The sequence below is a fragment of the Manihot esculenta genome, chromosome 18, assembly GCF_001659605.2.
Source record: "Manihot esculenta cultivar AM560-2 chromosome 18, M.esculenta_v8, whole genome shotgun sequence".
Taxonomy (NCBI): domain Eukaryota; kingdom Viridiplantae; phylum Streptophyta; class Magnoliopsida; order Malpighiales; family Euphorbiaceae; genus Manihot; species Manihot esculenta.
The window spans coordinates 6,340,002-6,361,221 of record NC_035178.2 but is presented as its reverse complement, the minus strand read 5'-3'; the positions used below and the strand labels follow the sequence as shown (position 1 = coordinate 6,361,221).

At 35.9% G+C, this 21,220-nt stretch overlaps 2 protein-coding genes across 4 annotated transcripts; one reads left to right on the top strand and one right to left on the bottom strand.

Annotated features, from left to right (window-relative positions):
• Positions 1–213: 213 nt before the first annotated feature.
• On the top strand, positions 214–4,629 carry LOC110605920 (tRNA modification GTPase MnmE). The gene is made up of 9 exons (XM_021744603.2): positions 214–928; positions 1,338–1,476; positions 1,989–2,110; positions 2,258–2,461; positions 2,876–2,935; positions 3,027–3,165; positions 3,542–3,660; positions 3,818–4,042; positions 4,281–4,629. The coding sequence occupies exons 1-9, from the start codon at positions 410–412 to the stop codon at positions 4,473–4,475; spliced, it is 1,722 nt and encodes a 573-aa protein (XP_021600295.1). The 5' UTR covers positions 214–409; the 3' UTR covers positions 4,476–4,629.
• A 2,239-nt stretch (positions 4,630–6,868) lies between these two features.
• Positions 6,869–20,884, bottom strand: LOC110607158 (acetyl-CoA carboxylase 1). 3 transcript variants are annotated; one of them, XM_021746242.2, is made up of 31 exons: positions 20,475–20,884; positions 19,383–19,799; positions 18,692–18,898; positions 18,453–18,614; positions 18,259–18,351; positions 18,061–18,156; positions 17,710–17,883; positions 17,202–17,295; positions 16,913–17,100; positions 16,781–16,831; positions 16,650–16,689; positions 16,278–16,402; positions 16,041–16,157; positions 15,859–15,933; positions 15,715–15,771; positions 15,474–15,578; positions 15,014–15,292; positions 14,749–14,937; positions 14,478–14,588; positions 14,292–14,378; positions 14,031–14,207; positions 13,030–13,107; positions 12,828–12,950; positions 12,331–12,600; positions 11,909–12,246; positions 11,328–11,565; positions 10,861–11,213; positions 10,567–10,780; positions 9,806–9,982; positions 7,334–9,487; positions 6,869–7,245 (listed from the first exon to the last, which is right to left on the bottom strand). In XM_021746242.2, the coding sequence occupies exons 2-31, from the start codon at positions 19,755–19,757 to the stop codon at positions 7,189–7,191; spliced, it is 6,804 nt and encodes a 2,267-aa protein (XP_021601934.1). In that variant the 5' UTR covers positions 19,758–19,799; positions 20,475–20,884; the 3' UTR covers positions 6,869–7,188. The 3 variants fall into 3 exon arrangements, with proteins under 3 accessions (XP_021601934.1, XP_021601933.1, XP_021601936.1); XM_021746241.2 differs by having other exon boundaries at positions 19,383–19,762; XM_021746244.2 differs by having other exon boundaries at positions 19,383–19,758.
• Between the last annotated feature and the right edge of the window lie 336 nt (positions 20,885–21,220).

The window sequence follows — 21,220 nt, the reverse complement described above, 5'->3', positions numbered from 1 at the left end:
TTATTTATTTATTTATTTTTTATATATCACCAAGTTAACATAATTTAGTAAAATTATCATAAATTTACTAAGTATTTATTTAGAAAAAAAATAATAATTTATATTTTAATTTATGTTAATACCTCCAACCATATATAAATAAAAAAGAAATAATCCTTATAAATTTAATAAAATTCTCAAAGAAATGGATAAAAAATGTAAATATCCATGCGATAAATAAAAAAGTTTCTAAAAGGGTTTCCATGTCGTCTCTAATCCTTGGACTGATAATTCACACGGTTTGGGATTTGTGTTTCAGGGCTTTCTAATTTATTGGGATTTTTACTTAATGCCCCAAGGACACCAAAGACTTTGATCCTTTCTCCCATCTCCAAATTCACAAAGTCCTCACCTTTTCAGCTTCTCTTCAATGGCTCAGTCTCTTCTTCTTCCTGCAATGCGCACCATTGTCGCCCATTTCTTCCCACAGAAAACCTTACTACCCCTTTTATCACCCAAACTGTCAAGCTTCACCATCGCTGCTAAAACCCTTTCTTCCCTTGCCCCTTTAAATACCCACAAACTCAAAACCCCTGCAAAACCCCATGCTATCCTCAATCAAAGTCCCAACTCAAAACCCACTTTGCTTCTCAACAATAAAGACCAGCGTTTCCTCGGCCCAGATTCTACTGTTTCGAATGAGAATTCAGCCACCACAAGGTCCACAATTGCTGCCATTGTCACCTCTGTAGGTGGCCCGCCTGCCGCCGTGGGAATCGTTCGGTTATCCGGTCCATCGGCGGTGGATATTGCTTCGCGTGTGTTTAGACCAAAGAGGAAAAAGAAGAAGAATAGTAAGAGGAACGGAGGATTATCCGCGTGGCAGCCTTCTAGCCATGTTGTGGATTATGGTGTGGTTTTCGATCATGAAGGGCATATAATTGATGAGGTATTATCACCGTATTATCTTTATGCATAGGAATGAGTGTGCTTAAGAGTTAGGAATCTGAAGGGGGCCATTATTGTTTTCAGGTGTCATGTGAATTAAGAATTTGTGAATTGTTATTCTTACTACAGCAGAGGATCTCGCCAAATGCAAAATTTCACTTATACGTAGCATAATTATCGGTCTCAATAGGATGATTTATCATCAAATTGTCATTTTTCAGTTTATCTATAAGAGCACTGTTGCATTTACTAGAGGATCAATTTGCCGTCCTTATTGGCTGGGCTAGAATTATAAATGGGCTAAATGTAATTTCTGAATGTGCTGCTTATGCACCGTTAATGGTCCTTCTTTGATTCACTTTCACCGCATAATGGTGTAATGGGAAATGGGCTTTCTTTTCTCTATTCAGGTTTTAGCTCTACCCATGTTGGCCCCAAGATCTTACACTTGTGAAGACGTGGTTGAGCTTCAGTGTCATGGGAGTGAAGTGTGTCTTAATCGTGTGCTGAGAGCTTGTCTTGAAGCTGGAGCTAGGCTTGCAGAACCAGGTTGGCTTCTCACTGAATCTTTTATTTGCACTGCATGCATGCATGCATGACTCTCTGTTAGAGAATTCATGACTCTCTGTTAGAGAATTATTCCATTTGTTCAATTTTGAGCATCAGTAAAATGTAAGGAAAGGAAAGGGATTAAACAAAAAGCTGATTGCATATGTATAAGAGTAGTCAGTCATTGGAAGGAGAGTTGGAATTTCCATGTAACCATGAACAAATTGTGGTGACTTACAGCATCAGAATTACCTCTCTCTCTCTCTCTATATATATATATATATACACACACACACACATACATACATACATACGGAGGAAATTTAATGCTACGAAGTCACCACAATCATGTGTCATTTTGATTCCCTGTCGAATCGCAGAAACAGAGATTTGACTCTGCCTGTCCCTATACAAAACCCACACCTTGTCCCTTTTATTGTTGAATAATGGTTCTTGTACTAGTGTGCAAAACCTGAGATGAACTACTTAATAGTGAGTATTTTTTCTTTCAGGTGAGTTCACTCTACGTGCATTTCTGAATGGGCGTTTGGACCTATCCCAAGCTGAAAATGTTATAAAACTAGTTTCAGCCAAGTCTGTGGCAGCTGCAGATGCAGCACTGTCTGGATTGCAGGCATGTCTTCTTTAATGAGTTGGTTTTTGTTATCTATTTATTGAGCTTCAAGTAACTATGAGTTTGCTGTAAGTAAACGAGTTTTACATCTGATTACATAGGTCTTATTGCATGAACTAAAAGCATTGAAACCTCACTTCTTAACAGGGAGGCTTCGCTTCTTTGGTTAAATCTTTAAGAAGACAGTGCATTGAATTGCTGACCGACATTGAAGCTCGATTAGACTTTGATGATGAGATGCCACCACTAGAGTTGGACCTAATTATGGACAGCATAAATGTCATGTCACAAGACTTGGAGAATGCACTGGAGACAGCCAATTATGACAAGCTTCTGCAATCTGGACTACAGGTACAATCCTCAAGGGAGCTCTACAGCTTTTTCAGTGCTTTGCATATCTAGCTCTAGGAACCATAAACCTGTTGCATTCCTTGGAATTATTGACTTGCTAATTCTAGGATGCCCATTGCCTATACATTTAAATGTATATTATAAACTGGCATGATGTGCTCCAAATCATGGTGAATTGTTTTTTATTCTTGATCTGCAGCACAGCAATCCCTTATCATCCTCCAAATCCAGATATCCCTGTATGGGCTGGAATGGTCATTACCTCATTTTAGTGGAGTTTTCGCTGTTATGCTGAAATTTTGTATCTATGCAAGGACGAACTTATGTTATTTATTAAAAAGATGAATGCCTGTTGGACCTGTGCATATTTTACTTGATTCCAATTCGGGTTGATGTTTTTCTTTAATCTTGTAGATAGCAATCATTGGACGTCCAAATGTTGGAAAGTCAAGCCTTCTTAATGCATGGAGCAAAGTATGTTGGAGCAACCTTATTTTGTTTTCTACTTAACTAAATAGTAGCAAATTCAACATTTTTTAGTGTCAAATTTTTGATTAGCATGCAGAGTGAGAGGGCAATAGTTACAGAAATTGCTGGAACCACCAGGGACATTGTTGAAGCTAGTGTTACTGTTTCTGGTATTCCTGTGACCCTTCTTGATACAGCAGGCATCAGGGTGACTGATGACATTGTTGAGAAGATTGGTGAGACTGACTTACAAAATTATCTATGGTTATTTTGGTGTCCACATGCTGTTGTTGGTTGCCTGTTTGTTTACATGCTCCATGAAGCATAATAAATTGATTTTATTTTATTTTTTTTGTGCGTGTAGGGTTTTTTTTCTTTTTTATTTATTTATTTATTTTTTTTTTTTTTTTTTGGGGGGGAGGTGGGTGGGTTGGGTTGGGGGTTCAGACAAATCTTAAAAACTATTCACTCTCTATTATTTTGTTTCCTTTTGTTTTTAGATAATTAGATGCGATAACTACTGTTTCTAGCCATAGGTGTAGAAACTGAAACTGTGTTTGATGGTCTCGGTCTTCATCTTCGGAATCAATGAGTACAAGGATATTCTTACAGGTGTAGAGAGATCTGAAGCGGTCGCTATGGGTGCCGATGTGATTATCATGACAGTAAGCGCATGTGATGGATGGACTGTTGAAGATACTGAACTTCTCAGTAGGATTGAATCTAACAAGGTCTTAGAAGCCAACTCCATGCTCTCTTAATGATGTAAATGTAGCATATTTCCATGGATTTCTTAAGATATACTTAATCTATCTGTTGTTTGCACGGATAATTAATTGAACTTGCTGCGGAGTTAAAGTTTTTTCCTTTTCCTTTTGGAATATGCAGAAATCAGTTGAATCTTCTGCACCAATGGTCCTTGCAATTAACAAAATAGACACAACATCACCTTTGCATATGGAATGGGTTGATAAATACAGCAATTCTTTTAGTAAATTTGTTTTCACTTCTGCTGTCACTGGCCAAGGAATCCAAGATTTAGAGATGGCAATTTCAGAGATTGTGGGTCTGAACAGAATACCTGCAGGGGGACGGAAATGGACAGTGAACCAGGTTTAGCTAATCATTCTGAATTGAGTTTTTCACTTGTACCTTTTTCTGGGGTTTTGGTTGTTGGTTTGTTACCCTTTTCGGTTCTTATTCCTAAACGATTACTAGTTCCAAAAATCAAATGTAGCCATCACTGATAACAGTAAAAAAGTTCCATGCATAACAAATCTTCTTAGTTTAATTCTAGTTGTTTTCTGATATTCATTTCAATTGATTCCCGTATCATTTGCTCATGCTGCAGAGACAATGTGAGCAGCTTTTGCGGACCAAGGAAGCACTTGCAAGGCTGAAATTATCAATAGAGGATGAAATGCCTCTGGACTTTTGGACAATTGATTTGCGGGATGCTGCACTGGCCCTCGGGCAAATAAGTGGAGAAGACATCTCGGAAGAGATTCTGTCCAACATTTTTGGCAAATTTTGTATTGGTAAATAGATATTACCATTGCATGTATACACGCTGGTAGAAAACAACGAGACTCATGTAAACTATATCTTTGTTTCTAAAGCAAACCAAGGTTGGCATCTGAGTTGCAATTCCAAAACTGCAGTCTTTGCAATTATAAGGTTAAAGCTGTTCAGCCAGGATATATGTATTTGCAAAAGCCACTTCTTGCTTTTGGTTTTTTATTTTCTTGGTCGGCCATGGATAATAATGACAAGACGAGTGAGGATAAGTAAAATGGACAAATGAGACGGCTTAATGCTGTAAATTACAAAGTTATTAACGGGTTTATCTTTGCGAAGGCGAGGAGCCTCAACCAAAATGTGTTTCACCTTCAAAAGAGAATTGACGAGGAAAGAGTTAAGGGATAAAGAGAAGAGAAAGAAAACAAAGCAGAAGGAGATAGAGAGGAAGGCCATAGAGAAGGAGAAAACTAAAAGAGAAAACGAGAGAAAGGTAAAAGAAGCAAGAAAAAAGAAAGAAGAAAAAGAGAAGGAGAAAAAGCGGCAAGAAAAAGAAGAAATGGAAAAGGAAAAGAATAAACGAGAAGAAGTGAAAAGAAAGGAGAAAGAAGAAAAATTGAAGCGTAAGATGAAGAAGAAATAATCATTACTTTGTATGAAAGCAGAGAGTAAGAGAATTTGAATGAAGTTGTTGTTTCTTGCAATGAACATTAATTTTGGGATGTATGAACAAATGGACTAAATGAATAATTTGTGCCAAGTTTATTGTTTTCATCCATACGACTTTCTTTCTTTCATACTTTTAGACAGATCTACAAATTTGGAAATTTGAATAGGGTTCAATTTTATTTTGTCAGTACAATATTTAATTTTATTCATTTCAAAAAAATTTTTATTCAAGATAAAATTTTGATATTAAAAATTAAATTAATTAAAAAAACTCACATAAATACAAAATATTGCAAGGTAAATTAGTTTGTCCAAATAAATATTTTTTAATAATCACCTATTATTGATTTTTATCTATATTTAAATTTTTTTTAAAATAATCTTACTCATAGTCTTAGTATTTTTCTTTTAATTTAAAATTTATTTTTATAAATTAAAATTTTAATATATAATTTTAATCACATAAATATAAATAAATAAATAAATAAAAATAATGAACACTTCATAATAATAAAAGTTAAGTATATGAAAATAAATTAAATAATAAATGAATACTTATTTTATAAGTAATTTAAAAGAAATTAATACACTTGAAGTTGAAACCTTATATTAAAAGTAAACTTTTGGAATTGAAAAAAAAAAAAAGGAACTTAGAGTTATTGATGTAAAAATAGTATTTGGGATTATGATTTTATTCGTGAGAGAATTATGCTCAAATTATTTTTTAAAAATTTATTAGTTTATTTTTTAGTAAAATATTTTTATATTTCATAAAATTAAAATTTAACAATTATTAATCACTTTGTTTTGATTTTTTCGATAAGACTAAATAGTATATATATTTAAATTTATATATACTAAATAATATGTATAGTTAAAATTATATAAAGTAAATAATAAAAATATTTAAGGTAGATTAATTAATTTTTTTTTATAAAAGAATCAAAGAATTTGATTTTATAAAATATAATGGTATTTTATATGAATAAATTAATAATTTTTTAAAAATTATAAAAATTTAATAATAATTTTTCCGTTATTTATTTAAAATTAAAAAAAATTAACTAAACATATCTAACTAATTTTAAAAAGTTCAGAAAGGCATGAGCCCATAGTCCCTGTGTGGATCAGCCCCTACGCAAAGCTGAGTCTATGTTCATTTCATCACAGTATCCGTTTTGGTACAGTTCTTGGTAGTTTGGAGAATTAAAAGTAGCAAGATATCAAAATATCATATAATAAAAATTATATTTATTATATTAAAAAATAATAGAAAATTAAAAATTATGTATTAATAGTGATTAAAAAATAATAAATTATATTTATTACATATTCATTTATTTTTATTTTATTTAAAAATAAATATATAAAAAAAACATAAATGTATTTGTCGATCTCTTATTAATCTATTTTAGAGTCCAATTATATATATATATATAAATTTATTATTTATAAATGATAGAAATATAATTAAAAAGACATATTATAAATTTAAATATATTATTTCTCACATAAAAATAGATATATATTAATTTTTTATTAGTTACTTTAAAGATAAATTAATTTTAAATTTTAAATTTTTTAATTATAAATTAATATATTATAGTTAAAATATTATAAAAAATTAAAAGGTCACGTAATAATAATAATGATAAAAAATTTAAAACTCATGTATAAATTATAATAGTAAAAATAATAAATTATATTTATTATAAATATATTAATTAGTAACATTATTAAATATAAAAAATATAATTTAAATCACTTAATATAAATATATAAATTTAAATGTGTCACTCCGGCTGTATATATATATATATATATATATATTATAATAATTAGTAGACCTCACAGCTTACTACAAAAATAATCACACTAACAAGCCAAGGAACAGCCACGGAGGGCATACGCTTCCGACGCTCACCAATTTCCCATCTTAACAACAGAATTCTACCCCTAGTTCACCAGAAGATCACAGCAACCTTTACACTTCGTGAAGTGAGCAAAACTGACCTGTAAGATCCTCCAAGATGAGCATATTGTGGATGCAGCAGAACCATTTTTACTTTGAATCAATTAAGAACCTCACGAAGCTCATTAATCAGTTGCCCTCGGCTTGATGGGTCGACCTGCATTAATATAAAGCATCATCTCTTGGTCTGATAAATAAATAAGATTTGAAGGATGAACAAAGCAAGAGCCTATATAATGATTTACCTTTCTTAGAAGGGCAGCAAGACCCTGAGGTAGAGCTTTCAAATCTGACATTGATTCGCCAATGCTTGTTAATTGAAGCAATACCTTCTGGACCCTTAACTCTTGTAGCTTTTCTTCATAATTTCTACTATCATCCTTCCAGGCAAAGAAAGCTTCATCATTTCCCCAAGCATCTTCCCTGCCTCTTGCAATATCTGAACCCAAAAACCACTTCTTGATCAAGTCCATTGCAGATTTATGTGATAGTTGGTCACCAGCTGCATCTTTCAGAGTCTTGATCAGTGAACCCTCGGCAATTCTTCTACACAACCTTTTGTAGAAGTAACTACGGGATCTTTCCCAGTCTACAACTTCTCTGATCACACCTTTTGCAGCCATCCTTAAGGCAGAATCATGAAGCTCTGCAAATCTGGTAGCTATCTGGGTGTAAACCGGCAAAAGTTGCTTTTCACGAGATTTTATTTGCTGTTGTACAGATTCAACCATCCCGTAATTTCCATTGCTTCTGGCTTCCTGAAGTTTTACTTTCATAGTGATCAGCTGTTGATCAAGCCGACCCATGCACTCAAGTAACTCCTTTGTTCTGAACTTGATTTCAATCATTCCTTCAGGCTCAAGGACATTACCTTTTGCCGTTCGATCAGCATACATTTCAATGTGCTCTGAATTGATCTGACTGTCCACAACAACCCACGCCCCACCACGAAGCTCACCCATCATGGGGATGTACACAAAAACAGGTTGCTTGTATGTTCTAAGGTTCTCAACTATGGTTGAACCTGCCTGAAGGATACCCTCAAAAAGATCCCTCTGCCCACCTGAAAAGCCTCTCCAGTTAGCAAGAATGAAAAGTGGAAGCTCTTCTCTGTTGAAATCCAATATTGCTTGAGCTGTTTTGGTTGCAGAATCTGGAAACCATACTTGTCCAGCCTGAGGGACAACCCGCTCATGAGAATCAAGCTGTCCTGGGTCAGCTGGAATCACTTGCATTACAGTTTGTGTCTCAACAGCTATTATGCCAATGGGAATTCCTCCAAGCTTTGCCCTTCCTGTAACAACTGTCCTTGCCCAGCCTTCCAAAGTCTCAACAAAACTATTCCTATCAAAAATACCCCCAAGCCATTTCCCACTACTGTCCAAAGTACCACAAATTGCAGCACGAGGATCACATGAGTTTTCTGGGAAGTACTCCACAGGCCTTTCAGTAGGATCTGCAGGACTTATAATTGGAAGCGTTCCACCAATACAGGGAGGAATACAGCTCAGCCACTTCAAAATAGCAGATACCCCTTCTAGATCATCTGAGACAGTAAGATGCACTACTCCATTGGTTGCCATTATTTTAGGTCCACCAAGTTGCATGTGAGAGCTGTACACCTCACGGCCAAGGAGTTTGTTCAATGCAGAGAAGCCCGTCAAGATAATGGGCTGATCAAGCCTCTGTATGCACCGCATCCCAAGCCGAGCTAAATAAGCACCAATTCCCACAGTTCTACCAGTCACATATGTTAACGTAAAGGTTTCCTTGTATGCCCTAGAATATGCACTAGCAATCGCCCCACTTCCAGATAAGTTCTCTACTCCCAGGCCATCCTCCTTGCCAACAATGGCTTCTATCACCCATCTGGTTTCTCCACTAGGCAGCTTCAATTCATGCGCTATCACAGATGATGCGATGTTAGTGTAATCCTCTGGGCTCAAATATACATATTGAAAACCACGCTCAGGGCATGATTCATCTGACCAACCAACTTTAAAGCAGGATTTGACTTCCTCGGCAACTCCAATTCGAGCACCAGAATTTGCAGCCAAATAAATTAATGGTAGATTTTTAGTGCAAGCAAGATCAGTTACTGCAAAGAAAAATGCATCCTCTCTTGGGCCAAAAGACCCAGCTTTGAAGGTCACGTCATTTGCTACAATCAAAATTGTCCTTCCAGAAGGGAACTCAGGAGTAGACATTTCCATGCTCCATGCTACCATGCCAACATCATTGAGTCCAGCTGGGCGCTCCACAGGGACAAGAGGAGTGCCACGGCTACCTTTCCCATCAGCAAATACAAGCTCTGTTACTTTGAGAAGAACAGTGTCCTTGGGTTTTCCAATTCCTGTTAATTGGGATTCCCATATTTGTTCCAAGGCTGTCTCAAATGCCTGAAAGTAGGACATATACTCAGTAAGATAATTTTAACAGTTATTTCTCTATCTCTCTCTCTCTCTCTCTCTTTCTCTCAAGATAATTTTAACAGTCTCTCTCTCTCAAGATAGTTTAAACTCTCTCTCTCTCTCTCAAGATAATTTTAACTCTCTCTCTCTCTCTCTCCCAAGATAATTTTAACTCTCTCTCTCTCTCTCTCTCAAGATAATTTTAACAGCTATTTCTCTCTCTCTCTCTCTCTCTCACTCTCGGAAAAAAGTAAAAAGATGTAGTCTATATTAGAGGTTAGAACAAGTAAATATTAAAGAACGGACCAATGGAAAATCATAGCAGTAAGTGGTGTTGCTTCTCCTTGCCAACAGACGTTTCTGATCAAGAACTCCTAAGGGCTGATAGACTCCATTTACCAATACACCATGTAGAGGACCCTGTGCAGAGATTGAATGGTACGCCACTCCATGTTTGCTGGTATCCTCTATTTCTCGGTATATCTGATTGTCATAATAACCAGCAAAAATCACCTTTCCATAAAAAAAACTCTTAAATGTGACAGTAAGAAGACTCTGTGTATCATAATTTTGCTATGGAAGTCTACATGTTGGTAATTTCATACCTCACTACACTGGTATTAGACATCAAATTGCTAGCTTGCAACAACAGCAAGAAAGGCTTTCATACTAAACTTGCATATATACCCTAAGTCCTAACAATATAAACTAATGTGACAGTTATTTTCCTCAAATTCCCCATTAAGGTAGATAAGATATAGGATGTATAGGATAAGGAAATGGCATATCAGTAAAACTTATGATCTACAACCCATCTGGGTTTAACCACTGATCATAATCCCTGATACTGATATGCGTCATTCAATACCTTCCTTTTGAAAATCATTCTTTATCCTCTTTGTCCATTGAAATGAATGGATGGATGAAAGACCTTTCGTAGTGCATTGACATCAAAATGCGTAAATGGATGAAACTTAAAAGACCTCTTCTTAATGCATTGAAATTGAAATGCATGGGTAGGTGAAAGCACTTTTCTTGAACCCGTATGAGATGACGTGCACACTTACATGCACTGCACAGGTGTGACCAGTTACATTTGTGATGACAACTCTCCATGCCCCATTTGCTTGTCCAGATGATGACATCCAGAGCTTCACTTCCCACTCACAAACATTTAGCCTGTGCATTTTTACACCAACTGACAAATGTATTTCCCTAGCCAGTTCTTCCAAGAGTCTCTTTACTGCAGCTTCTTCCTGGCCAGCATCAATATCAACTCTCCTAGTGATAAAGTTTTCACATAAGATCAGAAGTTCACCAACTTATTGCATGAGATATAATAGAAGTTGAGACACAATTACTTGGGGTACGCCACAAGGTCATCTATTTGTTGTTCCCGTAAGATACAGAGGTACATATGTGCATGTTCAGATTTGACAGTAGTATTGTGCACGTTAAGCTCCAACTCCTCCATAGCAGCCACCAAGGACCTCAAAATGCTCCTTGAAGTAAAGGACATAACCCACTGTGCATGGGGTGCTTCTGCACCCAGCCCTTGATATGCAGTAAGTCCTTCATGTGCTGTGGGCTGCCTAACAAGGGTTCTAAGGAACATCCTCTGAATTGGCACTGGCTTGTCTACAACAGTGTATAAGTGCCACTGTCTGTCCCGTGACGGAGTATATTGTATATTTCCATAACATTTAAGTTTGTCCTAAATCAAAACAAACCATAATAAGCTTCAGACCAAGTTATCTCTACCTTTCATTTGCATATATATACCCTTGAAACAAAATATTGGGTCACAGCTATATATTTAGTAACAAACCAATTCAAGGTAGATAGATAGTGGAGGTTCTAGATGCCGTAATAGAGGTTCTTCCTCATAGTAGAGCTTTTCTGATGACCAGTGAAAGGAGTGCCTCATAGGGGCTCTCCCTTCATCCCTTTGAATGATGCAGCTAATAACCCCAACACCAGCTGTGTGTAAACTGGTGCCTACTTCTTGCTCCTTTAGAATTTTAGCTAACTTGTTTATTCTTTCTTGAGCCTGATCCTCATCACCACTGCAAAAAAGTCAAAGGATATAGCCAGCAAGAAGGGGCATTGTCACATTAATCTCTTCTTTCCAGGTTTGTCAATTTGAAAAAGAAAACATGGAATGCATTTGTGTCTTCTGTTAAGGGTTATAGAAAAGCAATTGTTTTATTCTTCAAAGAATCTATTATTCGTCAACAACATAACTCACATCCCATCCGAAAATTTTAAGCATATGCTTAGGATTGTTAAGGTTCAAACTGTTAAGTCTTAGGATTGTAAGTAAATTGTATACTTTACTGGATGTATAATCTACTATTAGTGTTCAAATTTTAATAGAAGCATTTATTATATAAACCCAAGGGAAAATACCTATCTTGAAGCAGACTCATCTGGTTGTTGATGCCAACTAATGCAATATGCATCATATTACCAAAGTTAGCTGGTTCTAAAGATCCATTTGGAATGGATTCATGATGATTGTGAGTTGTTTCCCTTAATGCAGCACTAATAATTGCAGGCAAAAATTGCAAAGATTTGATGATAACCATGGCTCCCCATTTCCTGTTGCAATGTTTCTCCACCACTGATTCATCCGACATTTTTTCAGAGCCATTCTTTCTCCCAATATGCTCTTCCATGAACTCCCATGAAGCAATAAGACCAGATCTATGCCACTGCATCCTGACGCTCTCCTTTACAAGATAGGGCTGACAACAAGGATGGTCTAACTGAAGCAATGATGGTCTAGAAGTAAAATCAAGGAAGTTTTTTTCAGAGTTCCAATTGGGTACCTGATATAGCCTTCGAACATAAGTTTCCATTACCCGCCTTTGAAGGGTGTGATCACTGTGATCAAACAGACCCACAAGGGCATCTTCAACAGCCAAAGGAGCATTCACAAGGTCCTCCATTCGTTCATTAATGGCACTTCTTCTCTTGGGAGTATCCATATTTTCACCATCCTCCGTAAACATCTCCAATTCAGAAAGGGTTCTAGCAATGGTAGAACGAAGTTCACTCAGTTTTGTTTGTTCCAACAGTTGACTTGCCTTCAATGCTAACTGCATATGCAAATGGGGTATCAAGATTTCAAAAAACATGGTATTAGTGACTTGCAAAACGTCACTAAATAATGACTGTTATAAAGTGAGAGAAGGAAGAAATATATAATCCTTAAAGAGAAAAAATTTAGAAATTTAGAAACCGTTGCCACTCTACAATTAATTATCTAAAAGAAACTGATTTGATGAACAACAAAGAACACAGATTAAGAACTTATGCTACTGACCTCAGAATAATTTATGTGATTAAGTTGAGAGAACCGAATTAGTTTATCCCTATACGCAGCAGGATTAGGATAAACTAGCTGTTCCATGAGCCGTAGTATCAACTTATTTTTGCTCCTGACACCCTACAAGGCAATAAATAGTAATATTGCAAAGTTATTCCCATAAAAACTGAAAAAGAAAGGCACAATATAAACTTGATACCTGATGAGAAAGGACAATGTCCACAACTTTCAACAGATCTTTCTTGTATTGAAGTCTAAGACGTTCAATCTCATCAGCCTAAAGAACAATGCAAGATACAACATTAGAAAGTGATGACTCACTCCAATCTAATTGCGGGGTCACACTCCAAGCTCCTAATACTTTTGGCTTGCAAGTATTAAAAATTATGAGAGTATGTGTAAGCAGTACAGGACTTGGGACCAACTTGGAGTGCATTAACTGTTCACGAATAGAAATTCAATTTTTGTGTGTGTGAAATTAAACCAGGATTTAAGATAAAGAAACAATGGAGCATGATAGGAAATGTTCATCATATGATTGTGTTCAAGAATGTAGATTTGAAAATGGCTAAAATGTCAAAATTTCCCCTGAACTATATTGCAGGGGCCAAAAATACCAAATTTTAACTTTTGGTCCAAATTTACTCTTGAACAATCATTAAAAGGCTAAATAAAGCCATCACTTGTCTGGGTTTTAAAGTGTGAGCTATGCTCTACTCAGTCTATTTAGTCTTATTTGGACTTATTTAGTCTTTTATTGATAGTTTACTAGCAAATTTGAATTAAAAACTGAAATTTGATACTGTTAACCCCTGCTGTACGGTTCAAGGGCAAATTTGGCCTTCTTGCCATTTGAAAATTTAAAGAACAATGGGATGAAGAGGAAACAAAATAGAGAGAATTATTGTTAGTTCAATTAGCATGTTGGACAGAAGAAGCCATCAATGAAGGCATTTCTGTAGAGAAAGAAGACAGGCATACAGAAGCAAACAAATTAAAATATAAGTGACTTGAAAGATTAAGAAAAGGAGAGACTATGACTAAAAGCCAGCACTGAACAAATAACATGCAATATTATCTCTGATTGAAGCCATGGCATTTCCACAAGATTAGAATTATTAAGACGTTAGCAATCCCAAATAATCATAACAGATACAGCTGTGATGGCACAAATGCTATTTTTGATGGGAACAAACTTACCTGGATGTTGTCGCTAAACAATTCTTCAACTGATAAATACTCTTCAAAAAGTGATTGAACAATGAGACGGGCATGACTCTCCCTTCCTCTCTCATAAGACTTTACAAGACTCATCAAAGGTTCAACAAGCCTCTCCTGGGCTCCTTTTTCTTTTTCAGGACAGGAAGATAAATGGGCCTGGAGAAAATGCACACACCTCAACCACTACAAGAGAACAGGAGAATTGGGGTTCAGGTGAGGAACATGAGAAAAGGAACTCACCTCAAGAACACCCCTTAACAATTTGGCAGGAAAGTCGTTGTTCTGAGGGCTCGAAATACCCTCAAACTCCCTATATTTTGATTCCAACTGAAACAATTGAGACAAGGCAATATCAGATCTTGTTGTGACCATAAAGCCACTGTATGAGAAAGAAAACAGAGATCAAATAATGTAATAGACATTCACCTCATTTCTAAGATCTCTGGGAAGGCGAGTTGCAAGAACAGACAAGCATTCTTGCCATTGAAGGAAAGGAAGTTCAGGACTATCAAGACAATTGAGCAAGTTTTGTACAACCTGCCAAAGTCATTCAGATTCAGATGGCACATCAGATTTCAAAAACATTTATTAATTTAACAGAAAAAGGGTAGATACTTTTCTTTTAAGTTTAAGGAACATTGATTCATGGTAAGAATTTTTGAACACCAAACAAAGCATTGGGCAAGAAACTACTTACTTCATCAATATTGTGGTCATAGCCTGCAAGAATCATGCGAGCTGCATTTAGACTTGCAGCACATTTCTGATGAACTTTACCAGATATAGCAGTTGGAGGCCCCAATACTGGGAAGCTCCCATGAAAAGGTTCAGCCTTTCGTACAGCTGAAGGATCATCAAGATCAAGCCGTGCTATAAGCTCACCAGCCTACAAGAAAACAGACCTTTAACTTCACACCAGAACTGATATTACATGCATGCACACTAAATGAAAAATGACTTACCTGCATTGCTTGACCTTCAGACATGTTAAACTGAATAACTCCAGAAGCAGGTGAAAGAAGAGGCATGCACATCTTCATAACTTCAACCTCTGCATATGGAGTATCAGCCTCAATATGACTACCATCTGAAACCAAATACCTCAGCAGCTTGCATGGTGTCTCTGCTACTAATTTTGATGGATCATGATCATTCTGTAGCAAGCAAGTCCTTCCATCAATAAGAAGGCGAGTTCCAGCTGCTTCTTCCTCTGCATATATTACATGACTGTTTCCAGCCAACTGTAACAAAATATAAATAATAGATTCTGTTACGAAGCATCAAATCATATTTATTGAAGAGCAGATAATAAGGAAAAAAATAATGGAAAAAAGAATAAAAGTTGCATAGAGCATTACAACACTAGTACAGAACATCTATAAAGAAATAATTATAGAAGTGTTACAGGAAATGAATTCTCGCCTGCATCAGTAAGCCTCCATCACGTAAAGTATGTATCTCTGCTTCAATCTCTGATTCATTCATCCTCAATCTAGAGCTTCCTGGGCCCCCTCTAACCATGTTAATCTAGGAATAATTTTCCAAAATTTTAATAACATGTATTAACAAGGCCTATGAACCAAAAATCTGCAGAAAATATTGAAAAACATAAAAAGAAAACATTATCGTTGAGAAGGGTAATGACAATGACAAGTATTAGTACCATGTATTTGTTTCCTTCAATGTTCAAAGAAACTTGGGAGTTTACAAGTGATATGTGCTGAAAAAAGAATCAAATGACATTAGCATTAATAAAACCGAGCCAAACAAGCAAAAGATTAATAAGTATGTATTTTTCTTTGGGTACCTTGGGAGGGATTTGTCCCTTTTCAAGGTAACCAACATAATCTGACACCACAGCTGCACTGCTAGCAGATGCTTTCTGAGGCAAACAAAACAGGACCAGTAAGTAGTGCATTCTGCAAGATAGAAATATGGCATACATAAAGGTTATAGTTAATCTTTTCATGTTAATGCACGAGTACTTACATACAGTGCCCCTCCAACAACAGAGAGGTACCAAGGTGGCCTTTCTGCTCTAACCCGCATTGCAATTCGACTGTCCAACCAACCTGTGTGGATTTTGTTGTCCCTATAATCTGAAGCCTGCATAACATTTCATTTCATGTTAAGTTTATTCCTGGAGGGTCCTTTCAGTTTTCCTTCTTTCATTTTGAGTGAATAAGGAAGATAAACAGAAGTGGATTATCAAAGATGAGTTATTACATGTAAAAGGTCAACTGAGTAGTCAACATTAGTACGAATTTCTCCACGAATTTGAATTTCTTTCAGCCCAAGGACCATATTTGCTATAGCCAAAGTTCTTGACTCCCCAAATGCAAAAACATGTCCTAAGGGAAGTTAATGAAAATTTAGAGCGGCATAGATTGTTAAAATATGAACCAAGTAGAAGAATTAGGCATTGGAATTTTGCAATCATTTGGAGTTAAATTGAATGTGTTCATTGCAAAATTCAAAATACAAATCAAAAGAAAACAAAATTTGGAAGTTAGCAATTTCTCATTAAGTTGTACTAGATTGATTGAATTCAATTTGTGCAATCAAGTTTAAAGAACCAAGTTAGCATCTGACACTTACCAAATTGAGAATCTGAGAATTCATGAATGCCTCCACCGGACTGCAAATCAGAGTTTAAGTTACTAAGGTCAGAAAATCAAGGTTCTGTCAACAGAAAAATGTAGGGAAAAAGAAGCAAAAGGAAAAGGCACCTTAACAGAGAAGTAAGCCCACACATTTGGCTTGCTTTTGAAACTTAGCTCCTGTACAAGGCCATACAAGTTTAGGTTTAATTATAAGGCCAATAAAACTTGAAATCAAAAGTGTCCACCTGAGAGCCTTACCTGTACTTTTCCACTTGTAGGCTTAAAACCATCATCTGGATCCTCACTTGTTATGCGCACAGCAACACAATGACCTTTTGGCCTTGTAGACTCTGCCAAGTCAAAATCGAAAGGGGTAGCAGCCACTGAACTTTTCCTCCAGGCATTATATCCTCCACCATGTTCCATCCCATAAAATCGCCTTATCTCTAATTAGACAAAGCACATAGATGCAAAATGTCAAAGCAACATATGCCCATTTACTAATGAAAATTAGTCATTTAGAATTTCAAAAATGCTAGTGGCCTACCAGGAATTTGCCAGAGGGGAATTCCCATCCCAACAGCTACCTGGGCTGCTGGCAAATTTATTTCAGCAATCCACTCAGTGACAGGGTGCTCCACCTACATCAGAATTAAGCTAAAAACCTTTAGGAAAGTCAACAGATAATTTCATGAGGATTGAATAGGCCATTTCACTCTTGGATGACTAGCATAGGAAGTTCAGGATAATGAAGTGAGAACTGAAAAACTGCTCATCAGTTTGGTTTTCCCTCACCTATGACATGATTTATTATCATGATGAATTTATGATCATCCCAACAGCTAAGAAACTTCTTATTTTTTCTTCAAAAATAAAGGTGATATACTAGTTAACAGGTTGCATGATATACTTCAATATCCAGTTATCCAATGTTGTCATTTTTCAAAAAAAAAATTGCAACAGCAGTAAATGTGCAATAATAACTGCATAAAACACATAATGAAGATTAATGTGCATGACAAGAACAAAACCGAAGTCTGAAAATTTTCAGTTACCTGCAACCGAGGATTGAGCTCCAAGAAGTAATACTCTCCAGTGTCCATACTGTACAAATACTCAACAGTAGCTGCTCCAACATAATTCACACATTTTGCTAACCTTCTAGCTGCTTGCTCTAGTTTTTTGACAGTATCCAATGGTGCAACAGTAATTGGACCCTCCTCAATTATCTATTTATCATACACAAGAAGTCAGGATTTGAATGTAAAATATCATCGCAGATGATACTATGCACCAATAGTTCAGTGGCAGAAAAAATTATGACCTCATTTTTGTTCAAAATCAAAATATAAGGAGCAATAGTTACGTTAACCAAATCTAAGATTAGCAATGGGAACGAAAGTTACCTTTTGGTGCCGCCTCTGAACACTGCAATCACGGCTATGCAGAGCTGCTACATTTCCATACTGATCACATAGTAACTGGACTTCTAAATGCCGACTCTAAATGGGAAAAAAATCAAATGAATCAACAAACTGGATGCATAATCCTAAAATCATAGAGCAAAAGTTCCTCATTCGAAAAATGGCAGAGGATAATCTAACCTGGGAAGCAACCTTCATTATGAAAATGGGTGATCCTGGAACTTCACCCTGAACTTGCTTGAACAATGCCCTAACTTCATCATCATTATGGACCTAGTAAATCCAAAAGAAAATATGAATAGTTGGTTTATAATTATTCCATTAGTTAAATCCTTCCCAGTTAAAAATTCAAAACTGTCAGGTAGAAGGCAAACCTTTCTTATGCCTTTACCGCCACCGCCCCATGATGCCTTAATCATTGCAGGGTAACCAACAACTTGACAACTAGCAACTGCTTCCTCTGTTGTATATACACATGCTTCTCTGTATACCTCATCTGGGATTGAAATCAAACAACTTTCTGGAGGAATTTTCACCTGGCAGACAGAAAGAAGCATTTTAAATTGGGGGATGAAACTGTAAATTTAAATCATAGTTCAAGTAAGATAAGTACATGAGAACCACTCCATGGAAGAGTAGGGACATCTGCTGCTTGAGCAATCAAAGATGAGCCAATTTTATCGCCTAGTGCTGCCATTGAGGTAGCTGGTGGCCCAAGAAATACAATCCCCTTAGCATTCAGTGCATCTGGCAGTTCAGGGTTCTCGGATGCATGGCCCCATCCAGGCCAAACTGCATCAACACAAGTTATCTCTGCCATCTGGCAACCATAAATTACAGGTTTGTTATAGAAACTGGACGGGTACAACGGAATCTTACTCATATAACTGATTCGCATTAGCAAAGAAGCCAGACTTAGGCAGACCAACCTTACATTAACAAATAACAATAATATATTGCTAGAGTAAGAAACTTCTTGATATCTGCTCATTCAATTTGATGACATTCTGAGATGTCAGAAATAGGGAGGACTTCAAAAGGTTCTACATAGTATGACATATAATCTTTGTGTTACACAATTCATTGACTATTTTATGTTTACTTTCTCCTTTCTGTGGAAATTACATCATAGTTCACTAATTCTCGGTCAAATTAATTAAAAAAAAGATTTACAGAAATTATTCCTGCTATGAAGTACCTACTAAATTTAGTCATCCATTTATGCTTTGTCTCATTTATTTTGACCTAAAAAGATAAAAGAAACATGATATGCACACAAATGTTACAGAGTTCAATGTACACACCTCTATAATGAGCTGCACATTAGCATAGTTGTTATTGTTTGTCCCGCCAGGTACTTCCACGAACTGATCAGCAATTCTAATATGCTCAGCATTGATTCTCATGTCTTCTGGAGTTGCCATGGCCACCAACAAGATTGCCTTCTCAGTGCCAAATGTTTCATAAGCCCATGTCCTAATACTACGAATAAACTTGACAGCTGCCATCCCATTATTTGAAATTAAAATACTATGGATTGGCCTCTTCCCTCCAAGAGCATAGCAGAATTCATCCACTTCAGATATTGTAGCAGGGCTCCTTGTTGAAACTACTCCATTCGTGTAACCATTGCCACGAGCAACACCCACGGGTGGTGGTCTCCTTTGTGCTGCCAACATGCTGCCTAAAGAGGTTCTGTGTTACTCACCAAAAACTATGGGCTGAAAATTCAGTGGTTAAATTAGTTCACTCCCATTAATTTTATCTTATTCTTTGAATATAATTTTTCTTATATGCTGCGCCTATCTTAGCAACGTTACCTGTTCATACTTGAGCAAAAGTTCACAAATCAAAAGAATCAAGTGGAAATAAATTAAACAACGGCTGAGAACTTGAAGCAAACCATCCAATCATAGTAACTAGTAAGACCCTGTTTGGTTGCACATAATGATACTTCATGCGGACTTTTTCATCTTGCGCCACTATTAACTCTAGCTTTCATCGTAGAGTTATTTAACAATCGAAGACCAAAATAACTAAAAACGAACCCCAATCAATCATTGTAATCCTAATTAAATGGTGAGCAACCAAACGCAGCCTAAGAATAAAATATCTCAGATGCAGGATGCAAGAGATATTGATAAGAACGAATAGGTGCTTAAATATATCTCTAACAAATGCTTCTTAGTCCCACATAAAGTGCATAATTAGATTCCCAATCCATATTAAACCTCGATCAATACAAATTGCAAAAGCCACTCAAAGAAACAAAAGTACTCAACTTTCTCAGAACTTCTCGAAAAGGAAAAAAAGAAATGCAATCCCAAGCTACAAACAGCAGCAAAAACTTTGAAGAAAAACCCAGTTGAAAAAAGAATAAAAAAATGATAACAAACCTGGAGAAGAGCCGAAATCTGGGGAGCTGAGATCAAATTTAACTGAATTGTGTATAAGGGCAAGAAATCATTAGCTGGAATCTAGACGCAAAGAGAAAGAATCAAGCATAACCCAGAAGAATGTTGAATGTGTTTGAGTTGTACATTCACAATCTTGAAATGCTTGTGAAAGTGTTTAAGTATTAACTAGTCTGAATTGAATTGCAGAGTGTTAGGTTGGTGTTAGAGAGGTGGGCCTTCCAGATTTAACGGCTTCCAATGAGACCCTGCACGTGGTAGCTGCCCCCGCCACGCTTCATCGCAGCCTCCTCCATCCTCTCTCCCTTCCCTTCTACATTTAGCAGGAAAGAGTGGTAGTTCCCATCAACCCCCCTTCCTCTCTTTCTATTTCTTTCTCATTCTCATGGTGTGCTTTTCAACTGTTCAAAACTGCCGCTATATACATTTTTATAAAATATTTTTATTTATAATTTTAAAAATTATTTTATAAAAATTATAATAACCCATCACAAATTAATTATATTATTTATAAAATATAAAAAGAATACACAATTTATCTTTTATAAAATAATAATGAAACCAAATAAAATTATTATGGGCACATATAAATCTGATTTAAATGTGAATTATTCATATTTATAAATAATAAAATATAAATATAAAGGTAAAATTTAAAATATAATCGATAATTATTAATATTAATTAAAAATTAAAGAATAAAATCTGATATCTTTCAAATATATTTA